Below are 14383 nucleotides of genomic sequence, written 5' to 3'. Positions count from 1 at the left end.
GTACCTTCTCAAAGGCAACTTCATTTTATCCTCTTCAGCTTGCAGTCGAAGTTTTTTTGCTCTTTTCATTAGAGTCTCTTTGGTACAAGGCAAGGATGTGGCCAAATGGCTATAAACCTGATGTCTAATATTGCAAGGAAGCTGCTGGCATTTGTACTCCAAGCTTTAACAAAGAAAGTCACTTACTTCAAAACTGTTATAATAAATTTTATGAAATAATAGCAACACAAGCTGAAGAAAAAGGCTCAGAAAAGGCAACAAATAATATCAGGTGATCATGACAGAAACTGGTAAAATGGGCATTTTAGGAAGAATATCATTCTGCCCATGAGTACTAATTTCAGTGTTGTGTGAGGTTCTGATCAGCCAATGGTCATCTTCAGGCAGAAGGCACATTTGCTAAGATATGATAAAAGGTTCCTGTTGCAATGGGAATGTTACATCACTGTTTATAGCCTGTGTATTTTGTCTGACAAACACTGGCTGGTTAAAACTGTTTATGGCATTATGAAATCCTCACGTGGCAGTGTTGAATCAAATACAAAGGGTAAAAGAACAAAAAGGGGCTCTCCTAGCCAATGCATCAACAACATCATTTGTGTCATAGTATAAACAGTAACTGTATAACTTATCTCCATGTCTAACCACAATCATCATTTAATAGATCTACATAGTCAATAAAATGGGTAAAAATGTCTGCTCTTTACAGCGGCAACTAGGCTACCAGCTTTCTTCATCAAGGGTTATCAGCTATAGTGACAGAAGTACTTTCCAATGGTCCTTCACAGGACCTAGACAGTGACTTGCGAACATGCATGAAACTACAACGTGTATTGCAAGAATAACATTTTCTCAGGTACTATTTTGTTGACCATCTGGCTTCAGGTATAACTCAGCCACATTCACAAGCTGTGACAAATTGCCTTTTGGCTTTTGTATTGAGATCTTCGGTTGACGGTTGTTTAATGATTTTGTGTAGCCGGCATTCCCACAAATTCACCCTGCATTTCTGATGTGGACTGGATTCAAGTTTGCAACCAGAGGTTGTATGTACAGCCCGTGCTAACATTCACAAGGGGCATTTTGCTGGCCATTTTTGCTGTAGCTCCTCCACTGTTACTTGCAATGGCTGTTTGTTGCAGCACAGGAATCTAGCCTGTCTTGAGAACGTCTCCTTTTTTCTTGAAACTTTTGTTTGTCTTGTGAATTTCAATGGCTTCCCTAAACAAACAGCCACAATATCCAGAATGTGCATGTTGGTGAATTTTGTTACATAACTGGTCTTGCACAACTCATGCTCTGACACAGTTGATTTCTCATTCCACCACAGACTTTTCCACTGTACACAGTATATGGTATGCTCCTAACATTGCATGAGGATTCCATTTGCCTTTCCCCCAATTGAGACGCACACTGATCTCAGTCAGTTGCACATAACCTTCAAGCTGTGTTTGCACACTATATGGCCGATTCTGTCCACCGCCCTGGAAGTGTACAGGGTGGCACAAAAAGAATGTGGATTTGGCTATCATAGTATCAGTGGTGGGAATAGAATGGAAGGGTGGGTGACCTGTTGTGTTGTAGGCAAGAGCATCCAGTTTCAGTAGCAATGGCGCAATGGACCATACCTCGTCACGTTTTTGCTGTTGGACATTTCTTCATATCAATACTTGATGGCAACACAATACAGCATTGGAGTACCTCTTTTCGCGCAACTGCATGTCACAAAGCAGACGTTGTCTGGTCATCCTTGCACGGTGTGAACGCAGGAAAATGTCGATAGAGTACAAGCCACGTTCTTCGAAGTCCTCGACACTCCACAAGGAGCAATGCTACAACTCAGGGTTTGTCTCGTCACTCACTGCAGTGCATCCTGAATGATGAGTTACATTGTCATCCATACAAAATTATGATCGTGCAGAAGATTCACAGCCATGATTATGATGAACAGAGACAGTTTTGTTAGAGAATGCTTGATGTTCTAGCTACTGCTGCTGCTGATTATGATGATGAGAGATGAAGTGCACTTTCACTTAGTTATGTGAACAAACAAAACTGCCTGTATTGGGCAGCAGGCAACCCACAAGAAGTGTATCAAAAACCACTGCAAAGTGCAAAAGTGACACTGTGGTGTGAAGTGTTCAATGTGGTAATTACTGGGTCTCTCTCTTTTTAAGGAGGCATTATCAGTGTATGCCGCATGTTATGTTGCAATACTACACAATTTCATGTCGTCACAACTGGACACTATAGGGATGAACATGGCAGACACATGGCTCCAATAGGATGGAGCAACAGCCAAACGGCTAATGATTCCGTGGCAGTTGTTCGAGAAATGTTTCCCCAACACGTGATCTTCTGTTTCAGCGATGTCCACTGGCCAGCACACTCGGCAAACTTGTCATTTTGCGACTTCTTCTTATGGGGTTACCTAAAAAGTAAAGTGTACTGCAACAAACTTCATATACTCAATTACCTGAAAGTTCCAATAGATCAAGAAATTGCTGCTGTTTTACATGACATGTTGACAAAAGTGATGGCAATCTTCAAAGAAAGACTTAATGTGTATTCATGAAGAAGGCCGCTATCTGCCTGATGTTATATTTAAAAATTCATAAATCAGATGCATTACCAATTGTAGTGATGTGAGTACATTTTGTATGTGATCAAAACAGAGCCAATTATACACTACTCACCATTAAAATTTCTACACCCCGAAGATGACATGCTACAGACGGGAAATTTAACCGACAGGAAGAAGATGCTGTGATATACAAATGATTAGCTTTTCAGAGCATTCACACAAGGTTGACGCTGGTGGCGACACCTACAATGTGCTGACATGAGGAAAGTTTCCTACCGATTTCTCATACACAAACAGCAGCTGACCAGCGTTGCCTGATGAAACATTTTTGTGATGCCTCGTGTAAGGAGGAGATATGCGTACCATCACGTTTCCGACTTTGATAGAGGTCGGATTGTAGCCTATCGCGATTGCGGTTTATCGTATCGCGACATTGCTGCTTGCATTGGTCGAGATCCAATGACTGTTAGCACAATATTGAATCGGTGGATTCAGGAGGGTAATACGGAATGCCATGCTGGATCCCAACGGCCTCATATCACTAGCAGTCGCGATGGCAGGCATCTTATCTGCATGGCTGTAACGGATCGTGCAGCCACGTCTCGATCCGTGAGTCAACAGACGGGGACGTTTGCAAGACAACAACCATCTGCACGAACAGTTCAACAACATTTGCAGCAGCATGGACTATCAGCTCGGAGACCATGGCTGCGGTTACCCTTGAGGCTGCATCACAGATAGGAGCGCCTGTGATGGTGTACTCAACGACGAACCTGGGTGCACGAATGGCAAAACGTCATATTTTCGGATGAATCCAGGTTCTGTTTACAGCATCATGATGGCCACATCTGTGTTTGGCGACATCAGGGTGAACGCACATTGGAAGAGTGTGTTCGTCATCGCCATACTGGCGTATCACTGGGCGTGATGGTATGGGGTGTCATTGGTTACACGTCTCTGTCAGCTCTTGTTTGCATTGATTGCTCTTTGAACAGTGGACCTTACATTTCAGATGTGTTATGACCCGTGGCTCTACCCTTCATTCGATCCCTGCAAAACCTTACATTTCAGCAGGATAATGCATGACCGCATGTTGCAGGTCCTGTACGGGCCTCTCTGGATACAGAAAATGTTCAACTGCTGCTCTGGCCAGCACATTCACCAGATCTCTCATCAACTGAAAATGTCTGGTCAATGGTGGCCGAGCAACTGGCTCATCACAATATGCCAGTCACTACTCTTGATGAGCTGTGGCATCGTGTTGAAGCTGCATGGGCAGCTGTACCTGTACACGCCATCCAAGCTCTGTTTGACTCAATGCCCAGGCGTATCAAGGCCGTTATTTTGGCCAGAGGTGGTTGTTCTGGGTACTGATGTCTCAGGATCTATGCACACAAATTTTGTGAAAATGTAATCACATGTCAGTTCTAGTATAATATATTTGTCCAATGAATACCCGTTTATCATCTGCATTTCTTCTTGGTGTAGCAATTTTAATGGCCAGTAGTGTACTTGTTAGAAAGCCATGTATTCTTTTTGCTCCACCCTTTATTTGGTAGACTAGCTGCACACAACATTTCTTCTGCTGACACGTCACTTTGCCGGCTGGTAAGTTTCATGACACTAATTATAACAGGTGGAGTGCCTATTGTTCCTCAGGACATGTTCCAGGTGTTGCATTTTGCATTAAAGGTGCTGCTGCACACACATTTGTCTTGCGTGCATTACAAGCATATTGGTCATGCCTCTTTCCTGGCTCAGGTGACGATTGGAACGTTTGTGCAGGTATCAGTCAAACTGTGCTGGCGTTTGATACATGCTGTTGCCCAGCTCTCACTGGTCCTCATGATCAGTAAACTTAAAAAGGATAACTTCGATGAGGTGGGCCAAGGACAGCATGGGCAACATGTGGTCTTGCATTACACTGTTTAAAGGTAATGTCGTGGAGACCCCTAGTATGACTGGGCACATCCACAGGCCTCAGTACATCAAAAATGTAATGCCTGCTGTCCAAAAGTTCTAGCTATCCAAACCAAAGTTGATAGTGTTGTGTTTCCAGTAGTATCCCATATCACCACGCCAAATACTTTGCTCGTATGGCAATGATGAATCCAGTCTGGCTCCACTCTTTCTCCTCAAAGCCTCAATGCTTGGAAACATCATGACACTGTATGCAAAACTTGGGCTCACCTGAAAAGATGACTTGGTGTCATGTCTATGTTCACTGTTGTTGAGTGGACCACTGTTGGTGCACACCTCTCTCTCTCGCTGCTGATGTGGTGAGAAACCCCAACATTAATTATGGTGCTCCTGATTTCACTGCACTTTGCATTTTCCATGTGGATATCTGCCTTGCTATGTTCAAGCCCATTTCCTACCTCATGGTATGTGACATGGCTGTAAGATATGCATGGTCTACCAAACAGTATGAATGTCCTCTTAGGGATTAAACATGTTGGGTTGTTGAGAACCTATATGGCTTCCAGTATGGCCCTCCTCAACCCTTCAATTCCACATTAATATTATGGTCATAGGATAAAGAGCAATCCAAACAGCAACAGAGCAGAATGACAAACCACAGTCTCACTGTGTATTTCCAACACCATGTACACCTATATCCCTTTCTTCTATACAAAGTATAACATGATCTTGTGGTTTTTGCCTGCAGAATCTTTCCTTACACACAATGTAAAGGGTGTCTGATAAGTCACTCCCTATTTTTAAATTGTTGCAGGTGCTGTATTTATGAACCAATTTTCTTAGAAGTACTTTTGTTAGAAACAGCACTCCTTGAGATTGTGTTTAGCATCATTTTTTCTTTTGTTTCATTGAATAATGCTGCCTGTGTTGACTGGAAGAATAGGACAGAATAACAGTCCGTTATGAGGTGTGGGGATCTGTGGGATGAGTGGAAAGGTGGTGGAGGACTGAAGAAGGGATCCAAGCAACACTGGGTACAAGAACAGTTAATGATTGCCATTCCAAACTACTAACAACAGAGAATGTCGTCAATGCAAAATGATCAGGAATACCATCAATTTCAGGGACAGCAGAGAATGTGGGCAGAGTTGGTGAAATATTAATGAGGAGCTCTACGAAATAACTGCATTAGCGATCTAATGAAAGTGGTCTTTCGCGTTATGCAGTTGCTGCAATTCTTAACAAAAGATCTCACTTTTATGCTGTTTAACACACATTATGCGCAGCAATCGTTTCCTGATGACTGTGATGTAACAATGGAGCCTGGAGAAATTTTCTTCGGCTGGAATGATGATTGGCCTGAAATTCTTGAGAACATTCTGTGGACTGATGAGGCAATTTTCCAAAGTGGAGGATTTGTAAACAAGCATAACTGCCATTGATGGACAGCCAAAACCCCACATGACTGTGTTGACAAAGCACAGGGGCATGCAAAGATGATGGTATGGTGTCATATCAGGTCATCCGAAGTTGTTGGACCTTTCTTTCAGCGGATCACAATGAATCCGCGATTGGCGCACTAGTAAAGATGAACCAAAAAAATGAAGAAGACTAAATGTGCAAATAGAGGATAGAATGTAAAATTGCCAAAACTAAAAGATGACATACCGAAATGGATTCAAGGATGCCGTCAAAATGGCACAAATTAATACACAAATTATTCAAATAAACACTTGCAAGCTAGTGCTACATCGGAACTTAACAGACTTTAAGGATAGAGTTGGTTGGTGCTATAGTTTTGTGAAGCGATCATGGACGTAGCATGTGAACCAAAACCAAAATATCTCGGAAAATGCCCCAGGAGTATGAAGAGAAAATATTATCTTTCCATTACTTTATTACTCAATATCGAAAGAAAACCAGCATGGAACTAAGCCAAATAGTGAATATGAAAGGAATTATTCTGACATTTGATGTGCTGAGTAACAGAATTGTTGCCATGAAATGTGCTAAAACTGTAATTATAAAAATAAGTGGACATGAAAAAATGCACTACACTGTCGTCCTTCACTCAATGGTCGTTTCCAAGTGCAAAACAATGACAAAACCTTCTGAAATACTGCCAGGGGGTAGCGTTCATGTATGAAACAAGGACTGTATCGACAACGCTGGTATGAAATTACATATTAACAGAGCTTTCTTGAAGAAAAGTTTCTACTTGTGCTAGCTCAGTCTAGGAGGCATTTGAAAAATTCTGTGAAAGAGAAATTGAGACACGGAAATAAAGAGCTTGCTGTTATTCTGGGAGAGCTTACTTCACAACTGATACAAATGAAACAAGAATGGAACAAATGTACGATGGATGAAACCAAACATGAAACACGTATGATGGATGTAACCAAACACGAAACACTTCACAACTGAAACAAACGAAACAAGAATGGATGTATGATGGATGTAACCAAACATGAATTCATGTCAAAGGGAACTTTAAAACAAGGTACAATCAAAGAAGTATGTCACTGGACAGAACAGCCATGGTCTAGAGTGAGGGAAGACATTATTGGTAAATCTTTCAAGTAGTGTGGCATAAGTAATGCTCTCAATGACAGTGATGACCATCTTATATACGAAGAGGACAACAATGATGACAAAGAAGAGGAGGAGGAGGAGGAGGAGGAGGAGGAGGAGGTAGCTCAGATGACTATTTTCAGGAATTGGTTTCATAAACTAAGGACTTTTATTTTGGCCTGGATTTGCAACCTATTAACAAAAACGACAAACAAAAAATTGCTTGGAAATTAAGGTGCATCCTATAACCCGTAAAATATGACAATGGAAAAAATGCTGAATTTCTTTGAGAAAAAATTCTGTATCACCGCAAGAAGAAAAGTACGGTACAGCCTTTCTGCCATTCTTCCATAATGTGATATATAGAACTGGTCAACAGGAAAGGGAAGGGTAAACTGGCTGGGCTAATAGCAGGAAATGTAAGGGGGGAGGCACTGCCATGAGTGGTAATATACCAGTTGTCATAGGTGTTGGAGCAACACCTTTTTTAGGATAGGTAGGACAGAATGAAGTCAAGTTCTGAGAGAAGTAAAGATTGAAACAAACCTTCAGTTTGAGAGAGAAATCAAGCAGCATAATCCTGGCACATTGGAATAGCGAACACAAATGTTGGTTAAAAATTTACAGCAATCAGCAGAAATTTTATTTCCACCTGATTTTATCTCGGTAAATGTGAAATGCCAACTATCTTTAGTGCATCAAAATATTCGAGGGCTTAGAAGTATAATTAATGAACTACTTATGTGCACTGATGAATTAGAGTCATCGAACCCAGTTGATATAATCTGCCTCTCTGAACATCATGTTACCACTGGTATTGGCATTACAGAATTTAAGTTAGCCTCTTACTTCTGTAGACAAAATATGGAGAAAGGAGGAGTTGCCACATATGTTAAAAACAGTTTTAAATTTAAGAATATTGACATTAATAAATTTCGCTTAGAGCAGCGCTTAGAAGCATGTGCAACAGAGAGAGAATTTCGTAATAGGTCCTTTACAATAGTAGCCATATACAGAGCACCTTCAGGAAATTTCAACCTGTTTATAAATGGTCTTGAAGATTTATCATCTCATCTATATATATATATATATATATATATATATATATATATATATATATATATATATATATATATATAAAAATCACAAAGAACTAGTGGATGCTGGTGATTTTAATATAGATGTCCTGAAAAACACTGTCAGTGAACAGTTAGAAAAACCCCTCTCTCCTCCCTGATGAAGGAACATTTGTTCCCAAAGCTAGGAACGTAAGTTTTTGGTTCTGTTTTTTGTGTATCTGTCGGCTGTACTGAGCTGAGGTAAGTACTGGCCAGCCCCTCTCTCTCTCTTTGTTAGTATTTGTTTCACATCTTTATATGAGATTTTCCATTAATCATTTAAACCAGTTACATTGTCATTCAGTTTAATTTCTACTGTAAATTTCCCAACTAGGATATACAAATGTTCTAAGGCTGTCATTGATAATATCTTTTTAGACAATTTTAGGCAACTAAGCCACCTTACAAAACCAGTAGTAAATGGGCTACCTGACCATGACATGCAACACCTGACATTAAATTTTGAAAATTTTCAGGGTAAAACATCTATCAGAACTGAGTACAGAAGGCCAATAAAACAGTCCAAAACTGAGAAATTAATTGGATGGACGTTTACAGCACCGAAGACACAAATGGAAAATTGAAACATTCATTAATAAAGTTAGCACCTTATTTGACAATTTTTTCCCACTGAAGGTATTTTAAATTAAGCAGAAGTCTAATAAGAAACCATGGATCACATAAGGGATAAAGGTATCACGTGAGGCAAAAAGGAAACTATCTGATATGTAGGGACGCCTTTGATACTAGCATTATAGCTCATTACAAAAATTACTGCAAAATATTGAAGAAGGTTATCCAGAAATCTGAACACCTGCCTTATGAGAAGAAGATAAATAATACATCCAGCAATAAAATAAAAACAATATGGGATATAGATAAGTCAGAGACAGGTAGGACCAGATATGAGAAGGAACAAATAGCTCTAAACATAAATGAAACCCTGGTAACAAATGCATGTTGTATTGCAAACCATTTAAACGAGTATTTTGTCTCTGTTACTGATAGCATGGTGTTGTCAGGTTCAGTAAATAATGCAATGGAATATCTGAGACCAGTGCACACAAGCAATCTCAGTGAAATGGAATTGACACTTACTTCACTCAAAGAAATAGTATCCATCATAAAGTCCTTGAAATCAAAGCATCCTAGTGGTTATGATAACATATCAACAAAGTTAATAAAAGAGTGTTCATGTGAGCTTAGTCATATCTTAAGTTATTTGTGTAATCAAACACTTATCACAGGAACATTCCCAGACTGGCTTAAATATGATTAAGTTAACTTCTCCACAAGAAAGGGGACAAAGAAATGCCGTAAAATTACCGACCGATCTCACCTTTGCCAGCTTTTTCAAAAATCTTTGAAAAGGTTTGTTCACACGTCTACTTGAGCACCTTAGTGAAAATAACTTTCTGTCAAAGTCATAGTTTGGTTTTCTTAAGGGTTCTGATATTGAGAAGGCTATTTACACTAACAGTGAAAATGTCCTTAATTCATTAGACAACAAATTAGAGGCAACTGGCATATTCTGTGACCTGTCAAAGGGTTTTGACTGTGTGAATCACAGCATTCTTTAAAGAAAATTAAAATATTATGGCATCACTGGTAGTGCTGCAAAGTGGTTTCAGTCATATCTTACTAATAGAAAACAAAGGGTGTCATTATGTAACACTTCAGCAGTAGGCAATCAGACATCATCTGACTGGGAAGAAATTACATGTTGTGTTCCCCAAGGTTCCATACTAGGTCCACTACCTTTTCTTGTGTATGTTAATGACCTGTCATCTGTTACATTACCAGATGCCAAGTTTGTCTTATTTGCAGATGATACAAACATTGCAATAAATAGTAAATCAAATATAAATTTAGAAAGGGCAGCTAATCAAATTTTTACTGACATTAGTAAGTGGTTCATTGCCAGTTCACTGTCATTAAACTTTGAAAAGACCCACTATATGCAGTTCAGAGCTTCCAAGAGATTTCCTTCTAGTGTGTGTATAAAATATGACAACATGGAAACAGGAGAAGTTGAGAGTGTAAAATTCTTGGGATTACAACTTGATAATAAATTCAGTTGGGAGCGACATACTAATGAACTGCTAAAGTGCCTAAACAAGTCTGTGTTTGCAATGCAAATGATGTCAGGCATAGGAGGTATAAATATTAAAAAAAACTGGCATATTTTGCTTATTTTTACTCCATTAAGTCATATGGTATCATAATTTGGAGTAACTCCACAAATCGAGAAAAAATTTTTAGAGTACAGAAGCATACAATAACAGTAATGTGTAGTGTAAACCCAAGAACATTATGTCGAAACCTATTCAAAGAATTGGGCATACTAACCACAGCTTCTCAGTATATTTATTCCTTAATGAAGTTTGTTGTAAATAATGCATCTCTTTTTCCAACTAACTGCTTAGGACACATTATCAATACTAGAAATAAGAACAATATACATAAAGATTTAAAATCACTTACTCTTGCCCAGAAAGGAGTCCAGTATTCAGCAACGCATATTTTCAATAAGTTACCAGCAACCATTAAGAGCTTAGTTTCAGACAAGGCACAATTTAAACATAATTTAAAAGAATTTTTGGTGGCCAACTCCTATTCCATACATGAATTTCTCAACAAGTGCAGTAGACTATTTTAATGAAAATTTATTATCCTTTAATTTTTGACAATACTTGGTTGTAACAGCTGAGTAACTACCTACTATGTGAATGATGGATGTATGGAAAGCAGATTTAAGTCTTAAATCTGTAAATAGTGGAAGTTTAATTTTAAATCTTGTACATAATCTGACCGTTCTTAACTGAGGATCATTGAAATGAATAATTTACTTTAATTTTTGACAAGACGTGGTTGTAATAGCCAAGTAACTAGCTACTGTGTGAATGACGGATTTAATGAAAGCAGGCGTAAGTATTAAACCTGCAAATATTAGAAGCTTAATTTTAATTCATGTACATAATTTTACTGTTTATTGACTGAGGGTCATTAAAATTAATGAAACTCAAGTTTTTCTAATTACATTTCTGTAATGTGTTTATCTGACATGTTCCACACCCAGGCGGATCCCCTCTTTTGTGGGCCTATGGAATGAATAGTTACTCTAAATCTAAATATAATACATTGCACAAACACAGCATAAAGACTGTATACAAACTGACCAAGATCAAACTCTCAGATGTGCAAGGGACAAAAGGGACTCATTTGCAATGTTCAGAGTATGCTGCATAGCGTGAACAAGTGGCTCAGTCTACTTTGGAGTGATCAAATAAACCATCAGGACCAGGAGTATTGATCAAAAACTGTTCTGCAGATTCGGACAGGTGGAGGAAACTGTTGTGGTGGGAAATATACCATTTGAGATGACTAAGCAACAAAATTCGCCATCAAACAAGTTCTGGCTGTAGAGAAGAGCTACCATACCAGTTTGTTCAGGGAAGCCACTGAAATTCATAAAAATGAAAGAAATGAGAAAGCTTCAATGGATCGTGGATTCACAAGTTGCAGTGAACAACTATTTCAATAAATGATGGCGGAGCTATAGACAACAACCCTTGCGGACATTTAGTGTGGAGAGTACATATAACCTCTTGCAATGAGCTAGTCTCCAGTCTGCCCCTAACACTGCAAGGCAAACCTTCGAGAATACCACTCCTAGTGCTTCCAGATGTTGGACAGGCATCAACAATTTCACCGTGTGATCCTTACAAGGAACTATATATACTTTGTCAAAATAATTTTTACTTACGCACATAATTGTATTTATATTCTTTATATATAATGCAAGAATATAAATATGTATATACCTGGAAATACATTTTTAAACTAATACAGCAATCACGATTTCTCCATAAAGTAATGTCCGCTGGGTTTGATCATTAGTTGGCCACAGAAACTTTTTCCATTATTTATTACTTCTTTTGGCCAAAGTCCTTGCCGCAGTGGTAACACTGGTTTCCGTCAGATCACCAAAGTTAAGCGCTGTCAGGCTTGGCTAGCACTTGGATGGGTGACCATCCGGTCTGCCGACCACTGTTGGCAAGCGGACCGCACTCAGCCCCTGTGAAGCCCATTGAGGAGCTACTTGATTGAGAACTAATGGCTCTCGTCGTGAAAACTGACAACGGCCAGGAGATCTGTATGGTGACCACATGTCTCTCCATATCCACATCCAGAGATGCCCGAGGATGACACGGCGGTTGGTCAGTACTGTTAGGGACTTCTCAGACCTCTTTTTCCATTGTTTTTTACTGTAGCTGCTGGTGTGGCATTTGGGGGGAAGGAGGGGGTCAGTGTATGGCTAGAAACAGAAATCAGCGATGTCTTCTGCTGGTTTTCTTCCTTGTGGTTGACTATGTATATCACAGCAATTTCATCGTCTTGCTGCTTCACTTGAATCACTGGTGTAATGGCGAAGCTGTTGATTGACATTACACTATTGCACATTATATTTTGTCACTGATGTGCAATAGTGTAATGCCAATCAACAGCTCCGCCATTACACCAGTGATGCAAGTGAAGCAGCAAGATGATAAAATTGCTGTGATATACATAGTCAACCACAAGGAAGAAAACCAGAAGACATCACTGATTTCGATTTCTAGCCATACATTGGCCCCCCCTCCTTCCCCCCAAATGCCACACCAGCAGCTACAGTAAAAAACAATGGGCAAGGAGTTCTAGATTAATCTAGTTTAAGACTGTTTATTTTTTAGTAACATTTCTCTGTATGTATGTATGTATGTATATATGTATGTATAAACGCCTGAAGATGAACAGAACATGTTCGAAATGCGTTGCGTTATGTTAGTTTAAGCATAAAATAAGAAGTGATGGTAGCAGAAACTTGAAATAAATAATTATCCTACACAGTCACAGTGCACAAACTTAGCCATTATGGCTGAAAATAATTAAGATTACATTACTTCTTTCACCACTGATGTTGTTCGAATATGTGAAAAACACCAAGTCGCACTGCATTTTGGGGCCTATGTTAAATTGTAGATCTGCTTATAATTGGCTGAGTAAGTCAGATCAAACATGAGAGGAAGGAGAAGGGCATACAATGTACACTCAGACGATTTTAAGCAAGTACTGATTTGCTGAAACTGACATTTGTGTTTAAGAATAACTTTATTTATAAATACGCACTGGTATGTTCAGCTCTTTCAACTTGCATCTTTCCCCTCCCAGAGCGATATGAAACAGCCCAAATTCTCTTCAGTCCCAGCACCCTTAAAGCAAAGTGGTATGTAGGTGATATTCTAGACCATGTTTTGTTGCCCTCCATGACAGGACATCCTAGGCTTACATTTCAGCAAGAGAATGTCCACCTACACGTGATGAGAGTTTCTACTGCTTGTCTTCATGCTTGGATGTTTGGAGCATTATGAGCACGGTCCTCCAACCAGCTCCGTATTTTGACAATCTAAGGCACCAATTGGACAGAAGTTGGTGCAATATCTCTCAAGGAGAACATCAGACAACTCCATCAATCAGTGGCAAGCCAAGAAACTGCTTGCCTAAGAACCAGAGGTGGACCAGCACCATACTGCTTGCCCAATTTAAGAGGCTCTCTCTCTTTAATAAATCATCCAATTTTTCTGAAATTATAATCATTTGTTTGTCTGTAAATTTACAGCAAATCTACCAATTTCTATACCAATTGGGTAACTCCTTCATGGTGCACTCGCCACCCCACCCCTATCCCTTTTTTTAGTGTATTCTGGGAGCATAATATTCAAATGTATTTGATTAATACAATTTCATCCACAATGGGAAGGATTAAATCATGTATTTTAAATTAATACTTTTCTTGATCATCTCAACTGCATATTTATTTTTATGAAGACTTGTTTTGATCAATACTCGATTATCTTCAGATCCACGTAGATCTATGCAGCCCGTCATATCTACACAAGAAACACACATTATTAAGCCAGAGATGAAATTCTCCAACTATGCTGCACCCTTATATCTAAAATACAGTATTTTCAGTTACAACTGTAATTTCATTTAATAACACTTAGGATTTTTTTTAGACTATAGCTTGACAAATCTAGTTGAACAACAGCAATATGCCTTGCTATATAGCAAGCACAGGAATGATTATAACTGTACTTTCAGTACAACAAAGAGTGAGAGAGTAAAGATCAGTAAAATGTTGTCCTCC

The 14383-nt window shown here is 39.1% G+C and overlaps 1 protein-coding gene across 3 annotated transcripts in view; it reads right to left on the bottom strand.

Moving 5' to 3' along the window:
• LOC124621835 (ubinuclein-1) overlaps positions 1-14383 on the bottom strand; it is a 352960-nt gene that overhangs the window by 140292 nt on the left and 198285 nt on the right. For all 3 annotated transcript variants that reach the window (XM_047147277.1, XM_047147276.1, XM_047147278.1), the window contains one exon: positions 5-163. In XM_047147277.1, the coding sequence (XP_047003233.1) occupies positions 5-163 (159 nt within the window). The remainder of the gene's footprint in view (positions 1-4; positions 164-14383) is intronic.

Source organism: Schistocerca americana, chromosome 7, assembly GCF_021461395.2.
Source record: "Schistocerca americana isolate TAMUIC-IGC-003095 chromosome 7, iqSchAmer2.1, whole genome shotgun sequence".
NCBI lineage: Eukaryota > Metazoa > Arthropoda > Insecta > Orthoptera > Acrididae > Schistocerca > Schistocerca americana.
The sequence above is the reverse complement of the archived record's forward strand: the minus strand, read 5'-3'. Positions and strand labels throughout refer to the sequence as shown.